Genomic DNA, 24,664 nt, shown 5'->3' with positions numbered 1-24,664 from the left:
TCCCTGTTTGCTATGTAGTGCACCATACTGTATGTACTGCCTGCTCATTTTAGTGCAATTTCCACACTGGAGCAAAAACATTTGTGTCCATGTTAGGTACACCACTGAGCTAACAATCCCACAATGGGTTAGGGTTAGTAGATCAATGCAAACATTATAGTAAAGATGACGCAAAATAAGGATGATCGATAAGTGTCCAAAATCTCAATTTATACTTTTCACTATAGAAAAACTACCTGTCTGTTATATAGAAAGTAGTGAATGAGTGAACGAGGGATTGATTTTGGTCACAGCCAAGATGTGGACACACCCTACAGAGCTTGGAGCTGTGTTAGCAGACAGTTACCTCATCCATCCAGCTGACGTGGATCAAGGTTGGTATTCATTTGTTGCCATGTTTCTATCTTTAGTATAAGTCCAATTTTCACTCTCCTTGTATGTCTGTTTTGGTCTCTACCAAGTATACAGTATTTGAGTTTTTAGCTTGCTTGATGGTTCTTCAGTAGCTGGCTAGTTGCTACCTTTATCTGTCTACCGCTTGGTGCTGGGTAGGTAGTGTACAGTCGGTTTTGCATCAAACCCTCTGAAGTTCATATATTGTTGGCCATTAACAAGATATTTAATTAAGACAGACAAGTCATCTTTATGGCAACTGATGTAAAAAATAATCTGATGTAGCTAGACCTCTGTCTTAAGTTCCAAGAGGTTTGGAGAATTGTTGCAACATTTATTCAGAAAACGTCACAAAGGCAGTGGGCTATAGTTTTTCTTGTCACTAATAAAATGGTGCAAATGAGAACTAGTTTCTGCTTTAATATGTAACTAACCAGACTTGCCATTTCTTGACGTGCGTATTTGCAAACTCTATGCCAATCAAATGCATGCATTTCATGTCTATCAGTCGCATTAACTTCATATGTGTTGTGTGTGTGTGAGGACTCACCGGAATTTCACGTTAACTGCTGTAATATCCATCTGATGTTAGCCAAAGTGACAATAGACCTTTTTCAACATGTACAGTTTTACATACCAGGACAAGCACAGGTGTAACAATGGTTGCTCTGATGTTCCAGTAAGCTATAAGCCTGCATGAACAATAATGGAATGCAGCCATTATTAAGGTTATTAGTTACACAAAATGTCTGCCTTGAGAGAGGTCTAAGCAGCTTGTCCTGAATTTCACACTATAAGCACAGGAAGGTGACAAGGCTGCATACTGATCTAACCAATGTCCAAATTTGAGAAAATTAAGCAAAAGTTAAAAGAAAAAAAAATCCTAAATGTATTTTTGGATGTGGAAAAACACTTAAATTTGAATATATTCTTTTTTTTAAAGTTCCTTCCATTCTCGCTTTAACGTAGTTAACTTAATTTCATTATATTGCTCCGAAGAACAGGAACAGGAACTTTAATCATGGAGATTTTCAAGATCACACTCCTGAAAGACTTACAAAAATGAGAAAGCAAAAACAAAGTTGTGTTTTGATAGCGTAAAGTAAGCCAAAAACCTTGGATTACACCGCACATACTCTTATCACAACAAAAAGATCCACTTGTGATGAAAAAAGACTCATTCCCTTTGATTAGCTACATTGCTGTTAGTGATCCAAGGAAAGCTTTGGACAAGACACAAAACTAAGTTGTTATCACTCTCTAATTCTGCTCTAATGTGCTGCACCACAGAAGTAAAGTACTACCAGTTTAGTTCTACATGGGTGGTTTAACTACTCTACTGTGACAGATATTTTCCACAGTTTTGAATGTCTTTTTAACATGCCCTTTGATTTCACACACACCAAAGCAATGCTTTGGATGATTATAAATTTCCATGCTGTAATACAGAATTATGTCTGGGCTCATGGAGAATAATGGGCTTACTCTAGGTTCAGCTGGATAAGAACTATGAGAACAAGTCTGCAATGCCATGCAGTTTAAAGCTTGTAATTTTATATCAAATTAATCATATGCTCCACATAACTGCAAACTTCTGTGAGATTTTCAAAGAATTTAACACATTTGTTTGGTGTTGAGGGTGGGGAGGTTTGGGAAGTAACAGCCAGCAAAATGTCAGCAGCGGTGGTGACAGAAGATTGTTATTTGGTGTTTTGTTGCTTTTATGAATATGTATTTTGCATTTAGAGCATGATTTATTCTCTTTCAATATTGACATTTTTGTAAAAGTAGTAATACATAATAACAATATTTGTATGTATGTTTAACAGTTTGGCAATATGTACTTTTCATTTTTCAAGGTCATTTTGTGGGTACAATAATTAGAGAAAAGAGGAAAAGATACATGCTATGAATATGCACTTAGCATCATTGCAAGGTGGATATTTTTTGGAGTCAGCTGCAAGCTCTGCTGCATGAGAGCCAGGCCCTTTACATCCATTTGTTTCTAAAATCATTGATACACGTGTCACCTACAGTACTGCTGCAACACTGCAGCTTGCAAACAGCTGGCTGAAATCAGGCATCAGACAGAAGAGCAGGATTGGGTCGGCTGTTGGTGGTGTGAATGCAGATTAGTCTTATAGTTAGTACATAGCGTCACAACCAATAATCTCCATTAATCTCTGGCTTGAATTCACAAAATGGGATGAAAGCTGCTTTTGGAACAGCAAAACTATTTAGAACAGAATTTTACTATTTTCAGTGTGACAGGACACGCAGGGTTATACATCTTACAGGTTTGGTGGTGGAATTGCATTTGCTTTTATCTTATTTTATCAGTATTAAGCCCAGAGATCAAAATTTGGTATTTTTATGTGATTTCACAGCTACATCCATTACATCTAATGAAGAATATCACGGTAAAGACCAGTACATTTGGAGTGCAGTCAGTGGTTATACTTATATGGACTTCAAGAGATGACATTGGTATGATTATGAGAGCTCTTTGATTAAGAGGACAGGGGTCATTAACATCTTAAAGCCATTACCATGTTACTATGATGTTATTTAATTATTTAATTGTAGAATTATTGCTGTTTAACTGCAATATTGGATAGTTGTTTGGACACTTGATTTCTGCACTATAAATAAGCCTTTCCATTATGGATGACACGATATTTGCTAAATAACTTGAGGTGTATATGATATTTCTAGAATAACCCTAACCCTAACCCTTGAGAAACAAACTTTTCTTATATCCAGCAGTAATTCTTTGACTCTCAACCTCAGATAATTTGCAGTAATAGTCACAGTTTCACCTGCATTAAAGCTGCAATTGCAGTGAAATAATAATGATAGATATATTGCTAGTTGCAGAATTAAAATGACTGTTAAACATCAATGAAAAAAATCTTAATCCTTTATGTTATTTAGTTATATTGACTGTATGCCTTTGTATCATTGATATAGGCTACTATACAGCAGCAAACAGATGTTTGTGCAACAACAACTAAACTTATTTATACTTACTATAACTCAGAGATGAAAAAGAAGAACTTACAATTAAGGTTCTACTAAATAGTGTCACAAAAAAAACAGTACTTTGGCTTTAGTGTCTGTGATCACAGTTTACACCCTGCCTCTCTGCTTTTCCAACAATTAGGACAGAATTTTTCAACCCACTGAAGAATGTTGCCTTCACCACAATGAGGCAGTATATGATCAGGATCAGGGAGCAGGAGAAACACCGAAAAGTTGAAAGGGATGAGTCCGTTGGGAATGTCAGCAGTTGTTGCCTGCCCCTGCCCCTGCGGCTGGAGCTGTGTCAAAAACACTCAAAAGCCCACAGTCACTGCACAGTCCGGGAGATATGTGCAGGATAACAACTGTGAAAGTCACTGCCATTTGGGGTTTACTTTGTTCACAAAAGGAAGCCATCATTCCAGTGTTAGACATATGCTGTTAATACTGCAGTCAGCTATAGGCGGATGTGTTCTTTTGACTAAACTAACTGTAATGGTGTCCCTCAGGGAGAGTCAATCATGTACGGTTTTGGACTGCAGTCAAAAAGATGCCAGTAGTAACTTTGAACCCTCAGTTGTGTAGATAAAAACATCCATGGCTTCCCCAGCAGTGGGTGTTTACCAAAATACAAAGGATCAGTAACTTTAAATACAGCAGTATTAGATAAGACTAAAACTTTACAAATGATGGCTTGAATACAGTTTTCTTCCCAACACTGAACAATATAAGGCACATGTCAACATTAAAATATCCCTAGACAAATAAAGAGAATGCAAAACACAAAAACATAAACCTATTTTCTCTTGGTCTATCTGTAGGACATGAATCTGCTTTATAATATGGCCTTTTTGTACGTAATGCCACCTTTCTATGTGTTTATATTGGCCTTTTTTTTTACAACTTGTGTCCCACTCCTTTGTGGAGGCAGTTCAAGTTTACCCTGCCTTTTGAATCATTCAGTAATTTGCAGCTATCTTGGGCTGCAATACTCTCCCTTCACAGGCTGCAGCCAGTGCATGTAATTAAATATTTAAAACGTTTTTTTCTGTGCACAGCATGAAAGGTTGTCGACAAAATTAACCCTTTAAAGTCACACATAGCATTGGCATTAAACTATAAATCAGGGGCTCTTCTCTTAAAATTAGTAATTGACAAATGTGAAATCTGAAAGTATACTATAGACCATAAATTATATGTAGGCCTGCATGAAGAAACATCTCTTTGTCTTGTACTGTATTTTAGCATGAAAAAGACCCAACCATTGATTTGCCATTTTGCAACCAGAAAACAACAACAGAACAAAAAAATCAATCTTTCACCACCACTTAAAAAATATTATTACCATCTGTTTTGGCATAGAGAATGGAATGTCTTAGTTCAGAAGATGATGTAGTTTCATGAACCTTGTAGAGCATTTTATGCCCTATCCCATGCACTTCATATATGGTTTATATATGGCCAAACAGATTGACTAATACTTGGGAGAAATAAGCTGCCAATAATTTGTTTCAGGGCCATTAACCTCGTTCTATATGCCTTTGGCTTTGTTTACATCTATTGACAGCTCCATTATTAACCCTGTTTAGTCCGGTAATCCAGCTCTGGATCAATGCATGTAAATGGCATAACTCTAAAAAAGCCAGGTAAGCTCATTTTTCAATGATCTGAAATCTGATTAAGCTGCTTGGCTCCCTCCAATATTACAGTGGCATGTAAAATCCAATTCTACCCGCTTCTTGTGCTTGTTGTCTGTGCAAACTCACACTGACACAGGGTTAGCTTCACATTTGATAGATACTTTTTATGAACAGTATAATTGCCTGTAACATTAGGCTTGTTGTCAGGAGTGTCAAGATCACACAAATTACTGCTGGGATCAACATTGTTTTGGCATGTTGTAGAAGTAACCTATTATTGCTCAGTCCAAGGAGGGAGGGCGAAGCTGGCAGGCACACATTTCTCTTGCTTGTAGATCTTTCTAGCTGTGGGCGTAACACTGCAGAAAACACATTCCATAATATTCCATAAACTGGTTTATAGATGACAATATTGATCCTCAATTGCATCATATCAAAGGTTTATATAAACAGCTTAAGGTCGTCAATGTGAACCTTAGCTTCAGTTTATATATGGCACAAGGTCACCTTAAGTTTTCAAAATTACATGCATTGTTTTGTTGCCAATGTCAGGTAATGACCTGTTCAAAAGTTGAGAAATATCACAATTTTTCCTGTAAATAGGAACTGCAAAGTATCAAGTAAATAAACTTTGATTTTTCCACTTGATAATGAAACAAAGTATGGGACTGTTGGTGCTTAACAATGCTTGTGTCAGTAATGTCAATTCTGGGAAACACAATGTCCTGTTGAAACTCCTGGAAAAAGCTAAGTGAAAGCAATGCTTGTCACTTTTCTTGTAAAATAATGTGATGATCGGAAAAATAAGTCATGTAGCTGGAAGGTGGAAGGTGAATGATTAATCAATTGCAATCCTAAAACACCAGCATAGGCTGCCAAAATTTCTGGCAGAATTAGCACAGCTAATTACTGATACTATTGGGGTTCCAAATAGTAAGAAGCAGGTGGTGTTGAGCAGTGTTGTAATGTGTGTGTATATTTGTGATGAGGTGCGTGTGTTTGTGTGTGCAACTTTATGTCAGTTCTTAGGTGAGTCTGTTTAAAAATGTATGTAAATCAGTGCTGTTTGGAATATGCAGCTTGAAGAACTGATTTTTCACAGTCAGTTTGTGCATGAAACCTGCTCGTCAGTTATTCATTTGTAGCTCTGGGTGTATCTTCATTGCAGTGTCTCCTCACCAAGGTGTCAGGTAGATTCACAGGATGCAGCATGACACTAAAGGACAGCGCGGGAGATAACCTTTCACTGCAGACTCACTCTCTGGCATTTACTCACTATAGGCTCCAGGGAGACTGTCCTCCAAGGAAAAACGACATTTCGCCAAGTGCCCCAAATGTTATCTGTTTACATTCAGGTGATGAAGCCCTCTAGTGGCCGTAGTAATTATGACAGGAGCAGAGGTCAGAGGTGGATGAATGGGTCAACAAATCATTGGACTTTAACACAAGAGATTGCAGTTCGTTTCCCATTTTCAACCACGAGTCAACATTGTCATGACCCGGATCATTCTTTACCCTTACATGGCTATTATTGTAACCATGACGATGAAGGTCCACTAACCTTAGAAGAATGAAATAGTATTTTTAACCCAAACCACAATGTTTCCCTAAACCTAACCAAACCTTAACCATAGCGTTGTCACATCATAATACAACGGTGATCAGAAAATGCTTCTATGTGTCATTCTGGTGTGGGTGGACCAACAACGTATTTTGTCGTTTAATTTGGAGGACTTATCCTTCCGAGCCACTGCTTCGCTCCCATCATGCACCAGTTTCTAGACTGTAGATTTGAGCATGTGATTTTATTTAATGATTTGATGATGGACATGACTGACCTGAATGACTGTCTTGTTGGCTGTTTTTTAGGCCATGTCATGGTCATAGTTTGTTGTTCCAACGCAGGAAATTGAGCATTAGCTGGGACAGACATGCTACTTATAAACAGTTACAAAGTTATGTTCAGCAACATATTCTCAAAATTTTACCTTTACAACCTCTCCGAAAACATATAAAAACTAATTCTTCCAATTCTATTTGTCTGTATTGAGTTGTCTGAGTTTAACTTCGGAGGGTTCCATAAGGAATGCAAGCAATATAAATACATTTCTTCCCAGGTTTGTGTAGATGCTTGCCAGTGCTTGGGTGTGTTATTCTTTGGGTAATCGTCAGAATTTTTGTAAAGGTACATTTGCTATAATTCTGTGTCGGCAAGCATATGCATGTTTACCTGCGTCAGTTGTAAGATGGTTAGTTATAGAAGCTTGCCTGTGTTTGTGCAGTGATTCAAGCATGAGTAGTACCATGTAGTCCTGAAAAAAAAAATCATACATTGAGTGTTTGTCCAAAAGTGTAATATATAAATGTCCAGAGAAAGCTGGCAGCATCCATGACAGGAACTTCAACAAAACGATAGGAAACAAAAGGACCATGGGAAGGGCAACTGTGTTTGTGTGCAGCGTGCCGAAGTGTTGAAAAGAGGGGCTGCCGGCACTCCCGCTGGGCGCCTCCCGGTGTGTTTAAGGGACGTGTCCGGCCATGTTCACCCCACACACACAGTACATATCCTGAGAGAGGGTTTGTTTCCTCAGGTATGTTGTAGGTGTGGATTGATGTGTGTCTTAACATGAAAAGACTTTAAACAGAATGGAATGGCTTGTTAGCAGTGTTTGGAAGTGGACCAAGAGAAAAATAATGTTTCCCTCAACACTGAAGGGGTCTCCTGCTTCGAGGCAGAGGCTTATTTCAGCAGAGTTAAGAGAAAACATGCATTCATGACAGAGTGGAGATGAATTGCCTAATTCTGTAGTCCGTGATTGAGTCTTACCATCCTGAACGTAATACAGAGGAGGAGCTGATAAAAGATTATGACACTGCTGACTCACCGAAGAATAACTTGCAAACAACTTGACACATATTTATGTACGTGGATATATCGTCCCACTATAAGATGACCAGATACTTGACACCCACACTCACAGTGACTCTTGCGTGCTGTCTGTGTTTATACAACCTTTTCCAGAGTGAATGATTTGAGAGAAAAATAGCAAAAGATAGTAAATCCCCACAGGGATTTCATTCATATACATAAGGGACATACTTAAACTTCACAAATAACACACCTGACACCTGCGAAATATTGCACAAGGGACAAAATACTGCCGCCAATTTAGACAATTATTGAGTATTAAGTTCTGATAATTAAAGATTAAAGGATGCGTGTCTGTATGTGATTACTGCTGCATGCATGTGTGCGGGGGTGTGTGTTTTGGTAGTAGGCTGTTCCTCTATCCTTTACCCTTGCTTTCTTCTGCCCTTCCACCAGTGCTCCTGCTCATTATTGTGTTGCTCTAATCTGGAGGGGACAGGACTGGGTGCAGAAGTGTATTTATCTTCCTGCACAAATAGGACCTCTTTCCGTCTGGTCCCTGCTCAGCTTGTTGTTGAAAGATAGTGAGCAGCGTAGAGCAAGCTTCAGTGTGTGTGTATGTTTGTGTGTGTGTGTGGGTGCATGTGTACGTGTGTGTGTGTGTGTGTGTGTGCACGGGTGAACTGAGATGTGTCCCAGCTGGCCCACAGACCAGCACACTAACCATCACCTCACTGCAGCAAATGCAGACAAAAGAGGAATATACTGTATCTCCCTTGTGATATTGATACCCCTTAACTCCGGGGGTGTTTTACCCTAAATGAGAAAGCAACATTCCTCACTGAGGTCTGTTGTACTTGTAAAAGCCAGTAAGATCAGTGTTACAAAAAGTCCCTGTAGTGTGAGCCCTGTAGCCCCATTTCCGCTTTTTCTCCATCACATCTGTTGGGATGTGTACTTTTGCCACGGATTGTCTAGGCGTGTTTCTCTTCATTCCCTTGTTGTCTCCATGACATTAGGCTTGCAAGCAGGCAGTTATCATACTGCAAATGGCCATGGGCCAGGAAACCACTGTAGGCAAGCCAGCATTGCAAAACAACACAAAATGTACCATGAAAAATAATACAAAGGATGGCTTCTCTTTTTATCCTGTCAAAAACTCCTTAACGCCATTCAGATAAAACTATTGGTCAACCATTTGACCTTGGTTTTGTACTGCAGTCAGTGAGTTGACGCTAACCTCCGTTCCCCTGTCTTAGCACCTCATCTTTATCCATGCAAACATGGTTTAGTGTTGTATTATTACTACATGGCTTTTTGGGCAACAATTAATACTCTCTTGGCTAAGACTCAACTATTAGATTTTCGGCTAAAGCTTTGGTGCCGCTCCTCCATCACTAAGCTGCTCACGCTGGCGGTGGCTTGCCTATTTAGAAGTATTACAGCTTTAGCTAGCTTTGACCTCCTTCTCAGTACTGTTGTCAGTCACTGGTGTACTTGGCGATGGATTTAACTGCTTCTAGTGGGATGGAGAGGGATTTGTGGGCCTGTGCAGTCATCTTGTCGTTCTGAGATGACCCAACCACAGGCTTGGCTTCCTGTTAGCCATGTCTGGCTTGCCAAAGCACAGTGTGAGGCCATCCTGGCACCGTCACCAGGGGCCACTCTCTTGCCCACTTATCAAGCTCACTCAATTTGAGACCGCCTTGATCTGGGCTTATGCCGCCAAAGCATGATCTAAGCTTACACATGCGTAGTGGCCTGTTTTCCAGGAAAAGCCTACATTGGTGAAAAACAAACAAAGAGATAAGAAAAACTCTTGATAAGCCCAAGCTCAGCCACAAGAGGCAAAAACAGAAATGCAAATGATTTGATCAGAAGCTGGTTTCACTCTGTGTGAAACTCCGCACAGTGTCCTCATTGTGACATGTTTGTGCTGCTCTAAAAGCACATTCTGGAGATAAAGGACAAGTGCAGAGCGCAAAAGGAATTTGATTTGATGCGAAGAATGCAAAGCAGAGAGCGGATGCACGTATGTTTTTGAAGGGGGATGGTTGCTGATAAGAGCACAACCTTCCCGTGTTTTCCCTCGTGTAAATTTACATCTCTCCAGTTTAAAGTCGATTTCAATCATGCACGAAAAGTTAAATGATAGATTAATATACACTTAAGTAACATTTATCACACAATTATCCACAATTTAGAAAAGTATTAACTCTTGCAGTCACGGGTTTGCTCACAAAAAAATTGTGAAGGTTGGGGCTTACCTGGCAGGAAGAATTACATTTAAATCTTTCCTGAGATTGACATTGTGAATAATTCAGCGCATCCAAGTGTGCATTCACAGACAATAAAAATGACTTTGAAAAGTCTTCCTTTTTAAGATGAATTTATTCAAAATAGATCTTTAATGACATATTCTTTGACACATTTAAAATGATATTCAATGACGCCATGTAAGAAAAAAAACTACAAAGTTTAGTCATTTGGTTTTAGAGAGAAAAACGTGTGCGCAATGGAAAAAAACACCCAACAAGCTTGATGTAATGTTGTGATTCACATGTGGTGTCTTAAAAGTCCATTTTGTAAATGAAGTATTCCTTTACACGGGGAAATGGTTTGTATTAGGTACACTATGAGTGGAAAACAGGTCCATTTTGAATGCATCAATGACCCATGTGCTTATTCTATTTACATGTGGATGCACCTGTGTGTTTGTATGCGTATGCCTATGTGCGTGTTTGTGGGGGTATGTTTGTATTTGAGTGTGACAGTGTATACTTTGTCGGCCTGAGGACACTTAGATTGAGTGTGTGTTGTTCTCTCTGGTGAGAGCGCACATATGTGTTTGCGTGAAGACCTGGTTCTATGTGGGTGTGTGTTTGATAAACTGTGAGAGCATGTGGGAGACTGTTTGTCTATTCATCTGGGTGAGAGCAGAGAGAGAGAAAGAGCAGAATGAGGAGGTGGAAGAGATCTGCTTTCAGCCTCTATCTTCAAGTCAATCTGCTCACAGTCACACAAACCTCTTTATCTCTCCCTTAGACAGCAGGGAGGGAGACAGGCAGAGAGAGACAGACTGAAAAATAAATACGTTTAAAAAGAGGAAAAATGCAGAGAGGGAACGAGAGATAGAGAGATTCAATCAGCCAGCCTTAAGAAGATAGAGCGGATTTTTGTTTAAGAGGATCATCAAAGTCATGCTCAGACAGCATCTGTCATTAAAAATATTTGTGCTATTTCCGTAGCATAGCAATAAGCTATTATTGTCCAATTGAGAGGCTCTTTGTTATCAGTGAGGAAAGATATATAGAAAATGAACTTTGATACAAATTTTTTATCACCAATGTTATCAGCGAGCAGAAAATGATTTTACAGTGTTCGGTACTTTAGTCACAGTGGAAGTTGAGTGGCAATTGACATCCTCTACAGCTTCTTTTTCAACTAGACTGTGGCCTCAAACACACACACACACACACACACACACACATACAATACATACAGTGCACACACACTTTGTCTCTTTCGCACACACAAAACCACACACTTCATCACATAACCGTGACTGATGCCAGAGCAAAGCATCAATTTTCAGTCATGAAACAGGGAAAAACACACAATCGTATCCTGGCGTGGGTGTGTCTGTCTGTCTGCCTGCAGAACAAGCAAAAAAAAAAAAAAACTAGAAAAAAAAAAAAGCAGAAAATCAACCTCAGCTTAATTGTAGGTCTGACACAAATGTCATGTACAGTGCAGCTCTGGCAGCCGTCCAGATAAGGAGGACGATCAGCAAGAGTTCAGAAGCACAGAGATCACATCTGGCAAAAGGGCTGTCTGTGTGCGAGGCTGCTGTGGTGCTGGCCTGTTATTGCAGTATCATGCCCTATTGGCTGATGAGTTGCTATGCTCATCTCTTGTTCCTCTCAGCCCCCAATCAAACCTGTCACAATATGAGTCAGCACGGCCATAAGTGGGAAATATGCCTCTTACCATTAAATCAATCAGTAATCAGACACATCAGTCAGACTTTATCCAACATGGAGCCACATCTGAAGCACTGAGAGGAACTGGTGGTGTGATGTGCTCATGAAAGATGGGTAGTGACAGATGGAGGCTGGAATAGAGCTGGAGAACTGAACAAACTGAGAGGCTAAAGAGCTGAAATCTCATTTTCTCAGTGGCCTTGAGAGTGGAGCATGCTCAGTGCTGATGTTTGTCATCTCCCCTCTCTGAGATGCTACTGCAGTGCTTCCCAGCAGGCTTGGCACAAGCTTACTCATGGACATCTCTCTTATGGAGCGATACAGTGGCCAGGCTGCAGCTGCTCAGCGGATACCTCTCTCTGTGTTTCTTTGTTTCGCTCTCTGTTTTTTCTCATCTCGCTCCGTCTCCCTCTCTCCTCTTCTTTCTCTTCAACGCTCTTACCTTCCTTTAATTTCTGCCTCTCTCGCTCTTCCTCCCATTGTATTTCTTACACATTATCACCCACTTTCTCGCTCGCATCCTTTCTTGTCTCTCTCTCGCTGTCTCTCATCCTCACTCCGCCCTTCCACATCTCTCTCTCTCTCACATACTCTAGTTGCTACCCTTAAGACTGTGGTTACCATGGTGACAGCTATGTGCTGCGGAAACGTCAAAGAGCCTGAATCCACCCAGGATCACTTCCTTGTTTAACACTTAAATTCTTTCTTGCTGTTTCTCTTTGATTTTTAGAAGCTCTGTGTAAATACCAGACAACCATGCTTGATTTGAAATCATCCATCCATTTGCTATGTTGTAAATGAGGCAGTGAATGCAGTTTCTTGTCTCACTTCTGTGTTCCTGATCTCAGCTGTTGCTGAGCAGAGTCATTAGTAACACTCAGATTTGGAATCTCAGTTGACCTTGGCACAGCTGACCTTGAGAAAATAGCCCCTTCCTCGGGCCTCCAGATGTCACTGACATTGATTTGAGTCGTGTCTCCCCTTAAGGGGGCTTCACCAGCCCACCCAGTGACATAAGTCTTCAGTGTCTCGTCACATGCTTCTCGTCTTTTGTCTGTCATTCATACAGAAAGCTGCTTGCGCAGACTCTTACAGTATAAACACATGGAAAGCAGCAAGAGTAGGGTGAAAAAAGACAAAGACGTGGGCTTTACGCATTTTTCCTACCAGATACTGCAGCTGGATGGGCAGGTTTTTTATTTTGGCAATCAGGCACATACCAGATGAGGAAGCAGATACCTTGTTAAAAGGTGGATATCAGCAGGTGGGGCTGTTTTCTGTCATCTGATGAAGAGGACATTATTGTCACTCCTCCCTCCCTCCTTCCCTCCTCTCCTCTCCATTTATCCTCTCTCATTCCTGTTTCCCTTAAATGTTGTGTCCTCTCTCTCTCTCTCTCTCTCCCTCCCTGCCCTTGCTTCACCCCTCAAGACAACAGACATGTGTTAAAAGCAAGCACTATACTCTACTTTAAGCCCCCGACCCACACCCCCACCCCGCGTCCATATGCACTTTGTTGGCAAAAAAGCAGACAGATCTAAACAACATAACCTAATGGCTGTTTAAAGCCATTATGTCTAAAAAGATAAACTCTTGTGCCCGTGAAAGGGCAGGAGTGCTGTTGAGCAATATCAGTGTGATGATGTGCAGGTATGCTGTTGTTAGGAGGGAGCTTCTCAGCTCCATCATACGGGAAAGCTGTCTCTCCTTTTCTGGGAGCAGCGAGGAGGGATTAGGAGGCAGGCGGAGATGGGGCCTGTGGAGCATTTATGAGCAGGGCATACAAAGGATCCATGTCAGGACTTTCAGGGGTTGGCTCCATTTTTTTTTTTTTTTTTGAATTTGCTCTTCAAGTCATACTCCTCCCACACTGGCCCACTGTGCCCCTCCACCTCCAGACCCTGATCCAAGGACAGCCCACGGCTGTTGAAAAACAGCAGATGCTTTCGAGTAGTAGAAAAAAGAGAAAGAGATTTAGATGCACATGTCCGTGACCATATTTGTGACTGGGTGTGAAAAATGGAGTTCATTTCAGAATCTCGTTGTACTCCACTAATGCAACCTTGTTCAGGGCTCAAATCTTGTGGACAAAAATATAACCCAATTTTCTCAGCTGATTCTCAGTTTGTAGTGTGCCACAACTCCCTCCCTTTTCCCTTTTCTTCATGCATTTTTTTTTTGCACGTCCATGTTTTTTGTAATGGCGCAAGTGGCGTGTAGTCATACATTTTTGCATCTATGCTATATGCAGCAAAATCTTCGCATTTCTTTCCAGTTCAACAGCAGTTCAGCAAGTTCAAGCAAAAAGTTGCAGAGGATGACTGCATTTTAAAGTTCACACCACCCCGAAGGTTAATGTGCTCCCAATGCTCCTACAGCTACAGTACACCCTCATAACTCGTGTCAGCAAATGTTACATTTCACTAATTTACATCTTGTGTGGATCGGCTTTAAGATAATCCTGGGATCATGGAGGAGCAGGTTGAGAGATGTTGAGTGAGGCACACACACAGCCAAATCGTATTCCAGATCTAGAGCCCATCATTCTGAAAGTCTCACTCCTTTTCGTCCTGACGTCACAAATACTCACATTTCTGACACATACATAAACTGCATGCCCACCCACAGACTCACAGGCCTAGAACGAGCCTCATCTTGTTGAGTAGTGGAGGAGGAAGTGAGTGTTGAGATTGGGGGGAGATAGGGCGGTAGGGGCAGCTCTCTGACACACTGTAGTCCCTGCCAGTACTCAGTTACCTCTGCTGACAGATTAGATCATCAAGAACGACCACTGGGATGAGAGGAGAGGAGAGGAGAGGAGAGGAGAGGAGAGGAAAGGAGAGGAAAGGAGAGGAGAGAGGAAAGAGCAATTATTTTTTGAAGCAGGAGAAGCACTATATTGGACCTGATTGGCATGTCAAACCCTGAACTAAATTTGACCTCTTCAGTCTTCTTGCCCACATTTGAGGCTCATGCCGTTGAGTGTGCTGACCTGTCAAGACATGACCCTTATGCTGCCCCTTCCAGTCCATGCTGTTGCCGCCTCTTCCATAGAAACGTCATGAATCCTCTAAGGGCTGGACCGAGACAAACCACGGGAGGGCCCCGCTCATGACTCATCTACAGTTTTTTTTTTACTCCCATTGCACGAGTTTCATTGAGAGTCACTCTTTTGTTGTTTCAACGTATTTTAGTTACCTGCCACTTAGTAGGACAGTGAAGTTCAGTCAGCATGAAATTAGAAAAAATAAGACTGAGATCATCATGTAGGTTGGGCTACATGAAGAAATGAAGATAAACAAATAAGCTTTTCTGAAGTTGAGATATTGTGAGTAAAATATGTTCTTGCTGTTAAAGTAAGGGAAAGAGTTGTCACTTTAAGAAAGTTCCATGCTCAGATTTTTTTATTATTATTATTCTGCCACTTCTGGAGCCAGACATGTGCCCCTGCTGGCCTTCAACTCAGTCATGTCCTACCTTTATCTCATGAGTTTCCCCTGCCCTACTTTCCTCTATGCTTTGCCTGAATACTACCAAAGGTATACTCACTCACCTTACAGAAATAAAAATGCATTTGCAGAACACTAGAGTCTTGTATCACTTGCATTAAACTGTTTTTTATAAGATAAAAGATTTTTTTATGGTTCTAAATCCTTTTTTTTTGCTGCATGGATATCGGCGACACCTGGCTAACAGGGACAGGGAGAGAGAGAGATACATCCACAGACATGCTGGAACTTGCCTGTAGTACTAAGAGGGGGACTGACAGACAAGAGAGGTGAGGAAGGGGAGCAGCCCTGGAAGCCAGAGATGATTTTGAGTAATTTTGTAAGGAGCAGTCTGTCACAGATTGTGATCTGACATCCAGCACCTCACACACCGTTTTCTCTTACACGTATCTACAGAATCTGTGCTCGGCAAATCCGAACCAGATGTGAAGTACGTTGGGACCCCGACATCAACCTGGCAAAGGCAGGTCTCCGCCAGAATTATCTGGGTGGGGTCAGCAGTGCAGAGGGGACAACTTAACTGGTTACTCGCTCCACTTTTGCATGGGTCATTACAAAGGAGAAGATGCTCTGGGGGTAGGGGAAACAGAGTTGGCTTCAAGCGGGGGGCCATGGAGCTTGACTGGGCCAACTTGAGATTTTTGTGTGGACTACATGGGACTGTGGTTATGGCTGCAGGGACTGGAAGAGCCACTGCTTATCTGATAGATCCAGTAAGGGAACAGTTGATTGCCTTAAAGCAATGGGAAATGCCTTCCCTGCTCCCTCCCTCCCTCTTTCTTCCCTCCCTCCTTCTGTATTCTCTCACTTCTCCCCTCTTAGTTTCTTGAGCAGTACCTTTCTCTCCTTATTTTTCTCCCTGCTCCCTCCCTCCCTCTCCCTTTCTCTCTCTCTCTCTCTCTCTCTCTCTCCCCCTCTCTCTGCCCTGCTGTGAGTAGGTGGTTCCTTGCTGTACTTGATTGGTGTGAGTGTATATAGGAGGAGAGACGCTCTAACAGGCTCAGAGTTTGGTGGTGCCCACTTGCCACACGTTCCCAATAGGACTACCTGTTTTTTTTTTTTTCGGTGTCTTTTCCTGAGAGGATTTACTTTTCTTCTGACAGCATGACGGAGAACAAGAAGAAAGAAAAGAAAGGGAAAAGGAAGGGGGGTAAGAGAGGACAAAAGGAGAAAGAGAGCGATCCCGCTACAGGTAAAGGGAAATTAATGGTGATATCTGTGTAACATTTTATGTATATATACATATATAAATATTTATGTGTGTGTTTGAGAGAGACAGAGAGAGACAGACTTGGAGAGAAAAAGTGAGATTAAGTTTGTGTTACTGTATTACGGAAGTGTGGATCAAAGTATCCCTTTGGCTTGTCAAAGCTTGCCGCCAGGTTGTCACATGGATTGGTCTCCTAATGTGGACAGCGTGTAGAGGCACATCTGGTTTTGGCAGCACAATGGTAATATGACATGCGTAGAAAATCAACAAAAACATTTAAAACAAGTTCTGGACGTCATAGAGCCAAAGCACAGTTGTATTATGAGCTCTCTGAAAAGCGATGGCTGGTTATAGCTGTGCTTTAAAGGTTTTTGTTAATTCATCACATTTGATCACGTTTTCACACATACTGTCCCACATTATCACAGTGTTTTAAAACAAAAAATCAGCCTTTTTGCTTCTTTTATCATAAAAGTGTTGTTTGTGTAGCGCAGTATAATATTTCATTACGCACTCTTTGACAGGGTTAATAATTTAAGAGTCGCTTGGGGACTTTCAATGCTTATCTTAATTCCAAGTCTGAGTGAGTCACCTAACATGAAAGTCTGTACTTTCACTGGATGCTACTTTGACTTAGGGATATCATGGGAGCTGCTTGTGTTTCAGAGTCACAAACGTAGCAATATGCTTGCTCAGTGGTGGTTCCTACAAGCTGCAGCATGTCACTGTAGTTTGACCTCAGGTCATGGGGAAGCCCAACCCCCGTTTCAGTGACACTTTAAGGACAATACTATGATTCTGACTGTTTACTATGTGCCATTCTTGTTTTAATCAAATATTGAATTATTGACAGCATCTTTACATGTTGGTAGCCATTTTGTACCTGCTACTGTCACTCCTGTCAGTTTCCTATAGATAACCCTCAAGACTGGCTTTAACATTTTTAAGTAATGTGATTTTTTTTTTTTTTTTTTTTTTTTGTAGGTCTCCTAGGTATTAAAATTGCACTTTTTTAATCTTAAATATGCTACTGAAGTTGTGCTGCATCTGTTGTTAATTTATTTGTTTTATTATTGTTTAATATAGGAATTAATTATTAATTCCAAGTTTGATTGTGATCTATAAACACGTTAAGATAAACAATACGCTGGACAAAGAGTGCTTGCAGAATACTTTTTGGCATCTTTGTGAATCAACAAGCACAGCTGCTGTACAAACAGAGAAAACGCGCGTCTGTGTGTATGTTCTGTTTTATGTTCTCTGCTTTTCACAAAATGAAACAAATGAAAATAAACTATATATGTCTATTTTTTTTTATTTTATCTCTATATATTTAACATTGTAACTGTCAGTGTGGTTGCTCATTGATATACATCTCATGTTGGTTAAAAATGTATCCAGAGCATCATAATCAGATCTTGAATCATCATTTTCCTTAAAATGAGTTCTATTATTGATTTGTCACAAAAGTGGGTAAATGGATAACCTGTGTGAAACTATCTGGTTTCCCATTGTTAAATGGAGCTTTCAAAGTAGGTCAAAATGAAGACATGCTCATGGGTGATGCTTGGTGTGTCAACACTAATGGTAACCTATTCATGCACCGCATCAGGTGTGTTGTTGGTCCAAATTGGGTCATCCAAGATAAAAAGAAAGGTATCAAATAGCACTTTTAGAGATGACTTTACTTTAGTCTGATCTGGCTCTGTGATAAATGATGCCAGCTTATAATTACCTATGAGTGACAACAATCTGTTCAAAAGAAGTTATCATTTGGCAGTTTTACAGCACAACAAATCTGAAAAAGTGTGCACAACCAGAAGTGTGACTGTGACATGATGTCTGTAAAAATAAGAAAATGTACTACAGCCACTGAAATCCACAATAGCCCTCTAACTATGTAATTTAGGGTCTTATGTACAAAATAGTAAGCATCTACAAAATATTAGAAATTAGTTTCAATCCAAATTCAAAATATTGTCATTTAAGCTTTTGTAAACCTTCCTGATATTGGGTTTGAATTGGGTGTGGTTATGCTTGGACATTTGTTATGAGAATTACGCAATTAATTCCGTGAACCAATCATAAACAACGTGACATGCTGTGGTAAGCATATTACGTCTTATTTCCGGTTGCCGGCAGAGTTTCTGTTTCATCGGTAGCATTTCTGCATCTCAGCCCAGTTAATCTTGCTATAATCTCCATTACTGTGGCTAATAACCCGCTGTACATTTAAACGTATACTAGTTCTGCTCCAGTACTCTTAGCTTGTTCCTTCTTTTAGTGACTTTCTTGCTAATCACACAGTTGTTCACGCGTTTTTCAGATCTGCTAATTACTTAAGCTCAGCAGTAAGCGATGACTTCCCGCTCTCTCTCTTGCTCTAATGCTCTCTCTTGCTCAGTGCGTCTTATGTTTAACTAATCCCCTGCCTCCTTTAGTGATAATGGTATTTATAATAAATGTAGTATATTTACCGTGTTGTGGCAAGGCTCAGTGAGTTAGAAGCGTGGCTCCGCACCATGGAAACCCAGTCGTTAGCTACTGTAGTTAGCCAGCCCCCCGTAGCCAGTGCGGTAGTCAATCAAAACGTGATGTGCCACATCTACACAGTCTTGAGAAATGGTCTAAACAGCAAAATGAGCTGTTTTTGAACTAGGTTTTCTATTTTCACTGCATCTTTGCTATTTCAAGCCAAATTTACAGAGGCTTTAAAAGAGTCGAAATTTATACAAAGTCAGAATAGTACGTTAGCTTCCTGTATACTACCTCTGTTGTCTGTGCTTAGATTGAAAGATAATCATGATCAAGATTATTTAGCTAGCTAACTTGCTTCACTGGTGTGCAAAGTAAACAAATCAGTCTCACAAAATTTTGTGAAAAGCGCTCAGATAAATGTAGATTAGCATCTCTTTTATTGTATGTCTGAGTGGTGACAAATGGTAAATGGACTGTACTTGTATAGCTCCTTTCTAGTCTTCTGACCACTCAAAGTGTCAACCATTCACACATATTCATACGCTGAATGGGTACAGGGACTACCCTGCAAGGTCCCAACCTGCCCATCAGAGGGAACTAACCATTCACACATACACTTTTGGTTCAGTATCTTGCCCAAGGACACTTTGACATGCAGACTGGAGGAGCCGGGAATCGAACTGCCGATCTTCTGATTAGTGGACGACCTGCTCTACATCCTGAGCCACAGCCGCCCCAATCGACAATTCTACTGTTTGTCACTCAAAAATGTTACCAGGCAGTTAAATTTAGGCATGTGAAGGTCTAGGTAAAGGGGCATAAAATATCGTCAGGATAGATTTGAGTTTAAGTGGCTGAAACGCCTTGTTAGCACTGTAACAGTTTGCTGCGGGTCCAAGGTGGTCTCAGAGCTTCACTAGACATGAGTTAGCGGATTTTTCATTGCAGCTGGTCGAGCTGTATAGGGACTCATTAATCATTTTTTTCTCTTTTTCTTAAAGTTTTCTTGTGTGCTTTATGACTGTTATTGAACGGTATTGCGCAATGTTCTAAAACTTTTTTTTAAAGCTGTTGCTTCAGCTCAACTTTTTTTCATAGATGCACCAACATGCTGCATTGTGGATAATATGTTATATACTGTACTGCATGTGCATGCATGTGCATCCACGTGCTTGGTGTGAGGTGTGTCAAGATATAATTGTATGTAATCTAGCCCATGAGCGCTCTGTTGAGACAGTGTATGCTTGCATGTCAGTCAGCCGTCTCCAACATGAGAGGAACAAGACAGTATTGTCTTGTGTTCCTCACCTGAGAATTAACTTTTCCACATTTATTTATGGCGATTACCTCACAGCAGGTATTTCTCAGCTATAATTGCCCTTTCAAGGGCTATGACGTCTTTAGCATTTGGACCACACCAAAAAGTTGATTTAGGGCATACTGCTGCTGCAATGTTACATAGTGATTTCCTTACAGGTTTCTTTTTTGAAAGCCATGTGCATTGTGGCTGAAAGTTGACACTCTTTAAAAAATGTTGCATAACTTGTACAGATGCTAACAAAGGTATTTGTGCCAAAATATTAGTCCTTATTGCAAAGAAAAGATACCTGAGGGAGGGAAAAACTGTGCAACTTGGTTGTCTTTTTTATGAATAAGAGAGGGAGTGCAAAAAGCTACAGGCATTTCATCAAATCTGTCATCAGTACAATGCAGCATAGATGCACGTCTCCATTTTTTCAAGTAGTAGAAATCCTTGTACAGCCTGCTTGACCTACATAAATATGTTTTTGCTGGTGATGATATTATAATTCGTACAACTCTACCATCCATCTTATCTTACGTCAAGACAAATCACAACAAGTTTCTGTCTGTGGCTGGGTTTACGTGCATAGTGAGTCTGATAATAATTAGTTACGGAAGTGAAAAGTAGGCTCCTTCATTTTGTGCCAGATGCTTTTTATCATGTTCTAACACCTACCACACCTTTATAATTGAAATAGAGCTACTTAAATAATTCAGCAACAAAATGTTTAATAGAATTCAGTAGTCAGAGGAGGAGGTGTTGAAGCCTCAGACAACCTCAGCTTCAAATTCAGCTGTGATCTTCCTTCATATAATTGCTCTTACAAAGTAGCTTTTTGGTGTGCTGATACAAACAGCAACTGGGAACTGGAAAACAAATCAGAAAGCCAGCTAAAGCCGTCTCACTCTTCATTCATCTGACCTGTAAATACAGTGTGCCTATAAAACACCTATTAATCTATGCATAGAGAAACCCTATATATTGTGTAAAAGTTCACTGATGGTCTCAAAACATGGCTAATTGAAACCACAAATCAAAAATAAGTCTTCTGAAGGCTAGTTCTCGAAGAAATATAATGCATATTTAAATAATTAAGTTGAAAGCAATCCGAAGATTGAACTTTTAAAATAGCTGGTTTATATGTTGTAAGTGTATGTTGCACTTTAGGTGGCCATACTGTTACAATGTTTGGCAACTACTATACAAGCTCCCTTCTTGGTATCATGTTTTATTACTTTACTACATCAACAGAAAACAAACTGACATCCCTTGCAAGAAATTAAATCAAATATAACATTTGATGTCTGTCGTTTGGCCACTTGTGTATGATTTCGCCATTCATCTATCTTTCTCTTGTGCCTCTCTGTTTATGTTTCTCTCTTTGTAAATTAGTTGGATAGTACATAAATAACATAAGTGATATTAAAGCAAAATTTCCATCCATAATATGAATGGCTGACGACCAGTGTCAGTTGCCCAGATTGGGAGAAGTACACTGAATTCGAATTACGGTGTCCATCTGAAAGGGTGTAACACCTCAAGCAGAAACAATACATCAGCAGTAACACAGACATCCCATTGGTCTCCTTTCTCTCCCCACCTGTTGAGGTGCAATACAGTATTTACTCTTATTTTCCCTTGTTTGAGCTACCAAATCATGAGAAACATCTTTTTGGCTTGCTAGGTGTCAGCCCATTTGCCAGAATAAAATGTTGGCATTGTACATTTCTGCAAACCACGCATAAATTGAATCTCTATGTTTCAATATGTTTCAACATTTCTATAATATGTATCACAGGGAAAGTGACGTCATTCAGATGACATCTATATGAGTTGACTTTCATGTTAGGAAGAGGCAGGTTGGGTGGTTGGGTAGAAGGTTGGTTGCAGGGACCACTGTGCGAGACCACTGCTTGCTTCCTGTTTCAACCGGCAAAACTGGGTATTTTTCGTTAGACGTAGGGACATTTGCAGCTGTTTTTCTAGCGACAAAACTGGGTCTTTTAACTCAAACCATGACCTTCTCCTTACCCTAACCAAGTGGTTTTGTGCCTAAACCTAACCAGACCTTAATCACAATGTTGTCACAACATAAAACATAGCTAATCATTCAACCTACAATGGCCATTTAATGGGATTTTAAATGACACATGAAAGAGAGGGAGTCAATGAGAGCCAAAAGGACCCAACCGTGGTGAAGGGCGAACCCAAACGAACAGCCAAGAGCAGTTGAACTAACTGTACTAACAGCCCTTTCACATTACATGAAGTCATTTCATTAACTGTAAATGTAAAAATAATGCTTAGTGGAACAAACTTTTAGTTCTAAAGGTTTTACCGAAATTGGCCACTTGTGTAACATACTTTTCTTTTGTACATCTGGTGGCTGCCAGGCAAATATCAAGGAAATTATTCTTATTCAGTATTTGCATGTGGCTTTTTGTAGCACAGTTGGGACATTGAACACAGTGGTGACTAAAGTGTTCAAAAATACTATGAAAACTACCTGAACATAAAGCTCATTTACTAAGAAGTGGGTGAATGCTGTGGATTTAAATGAAGACCTTTTGTAGCATAACTAGGGTACAAAATGGTCATGTTACTTTTACAGATTTACACAAGACTACTATTGAAAGGGGAATCATTTGATAATTAGATAAATAATAAGTATAAAGTAAGTACCAGTTAAATAACAGTAATGAACTCTACTTAATAAAAAGTTACTGTAACCACTATTGCAAAGGAGCAAAGAAACGTTGAAGCCACAAAATCGTTCTCTAGAATTTGTAAAGGCAATTGAAGCAGACCTCAGTTAAACACCTGGTAAAGTGTGAGGAGATGACTCTGGACTCAGTTTTGGCTTTCCATGTTGGTGATTTTAGCACTCAAGGACATGGTAAGAGCTGCTTGTGCGCAAAGATGTTCACACTTTGTAAATTACAGTAACTTGTTGTCATCCAGTTATACCAACCAATTATTTCATGTACAAAACAAGACAATGACTGACACTAATTTACACCATAGTTTTAACTGTTGTTAAAACAACCAGTTTGAAATATGGTTGATCTGAAAGTCGGGCAAAACTATATGGCCAAAAATATTATATAAAATCTCTATATTCTATCACAAAATTAAGTCACTGTGTTAGTTGGCAGCATGCCCTAATGCAGTATGTTGTGTGCTGTGTGTCCATTTTTGATACAGAACTGCAGACATCTAGAGAAGTAGTCCAGTTGACATTGAAGAACTGGATTGCTCAGTCAATAAGAAAAATGTCCTCACTGTGGAGGAAAACCTTTTCTGTGGTAGTGACGGAGACAATCATGTTGACCGTGGCTGATAAAATATTTGGCTCCAGTATTCATGTCATCAAACTGTCAATGGAGTCCAGTTCTGCTTGTAAGAAAATATGAATGTTTTTGCCTAATTCACCCACAGAAGTGGCATTTATGATGGCTTTTTGGCTTTTCTGCTGTGTTCATTGGTTCCTGAGGGATTGGCAATCAGCTCTATTTGGAAACAGTAATTGTTTAAATTCCACTTCACTTCAGTGTCCTTTGAACTTTTATTGCAAATGACATGGAGTTTTGTTGATCTTTTTGCAAGCCTACACAATTCAAACTTTTGAAGAAGTGGCAAAAGGTTGCAGGTTATACTCTTCACTGTGCAACATATAATCCAGAAAAGATTGCAATTTCTGTGAAATTGTACTATAGAAAAATCTGTTTTCCTTAGTTTCAATGAAAGAAAAGTTCTATAAAATTAAATTTGTCTGGGTGTCTGGGTAAAAAGATAAGGATTGACCAAATCAGGAAAAGTAACACATTAGTAGCATTTCTGTAGAGTTTAGTGAGAGAGAAGTAGAGGGTTTTGAGTCATATATAAACAATGCAACAGCTAATTATTTGGTGAAAGTACATTGGTTGTGGTGGGAGGCTGTTGAAATGATCTCTTTGAACAGATGTTGTGTTACAGTGACTAGTGTGCAGTGTCTAAAGACCATTCCCACATGCAAAACCCATTTCTCTAGCTGTCTCACCATGTAATTTGTCTTTTGACAACGTGCAGTGAAGTGACATAACACCAGAGTAATCAGGGATACTTTGTCTAGGAGGGAAAATACAAAGGCATGCCTCAGATTCCTTTTCTAAGCTCCTGGAAGTAAAACAGAAATGTTAACTCAATATGAGCAATGCATTGTTAATTCATCAAGTGACTTTGTTGTTGAACCTCTTTCTGGGCCGAGTTTTCCAACTGT

At 40.0% G+C, this 24,664-nt stretch overlaps 1 protein-coding gene across 2 annotated transcripts in view; it reads left to right on the top strand.

Moving 5' to 3' along the window:
- nrg2a (neuregulin 2a) overlaps window positions 1-24,664 on the top strand; it is a 75,242-nt gene that overhangs the window by 6,605 nt on the left and 43,973 nt on the right. The window contains exon 1 of one of the 2 annotated variants that reach the window (XM_042430374.1): window positions 16,327-16,607. The exons of the other annotated variant lie outside the window; for it this stretch is intronic. Within the exon in view, the coding sequence (XP_042286308.1) occupies window positions 16,520-16,607 (88 nt within the window). The 5' untranslated portion in view covers window positions 16,327-16,519. Of the gene's footprint in view, window positions 1-16,326; window positions 16,608-24,664 lie in introns of those variants that run through there. 2 annotated transcript variants of the gene reach the window in all.

This window comes from Thunnus maccoyii, chromosome 13, assembly GCF_910596095.1.
Source record: "Thunnus maccoyii chromosome 13, fThuMac1.1, whole genome shotgun sequence".
Classification (NCBI taxonomy): domain Eukaryota; kingdom Metazoa; phylum Chordata; class Actinopteri; order Scombriformes; family Scombridae; genus Thunnus; species Thunnus maccoyii.
This window is presented reverse-complemented; position numbering and strand designations above follow the sequence as displayed.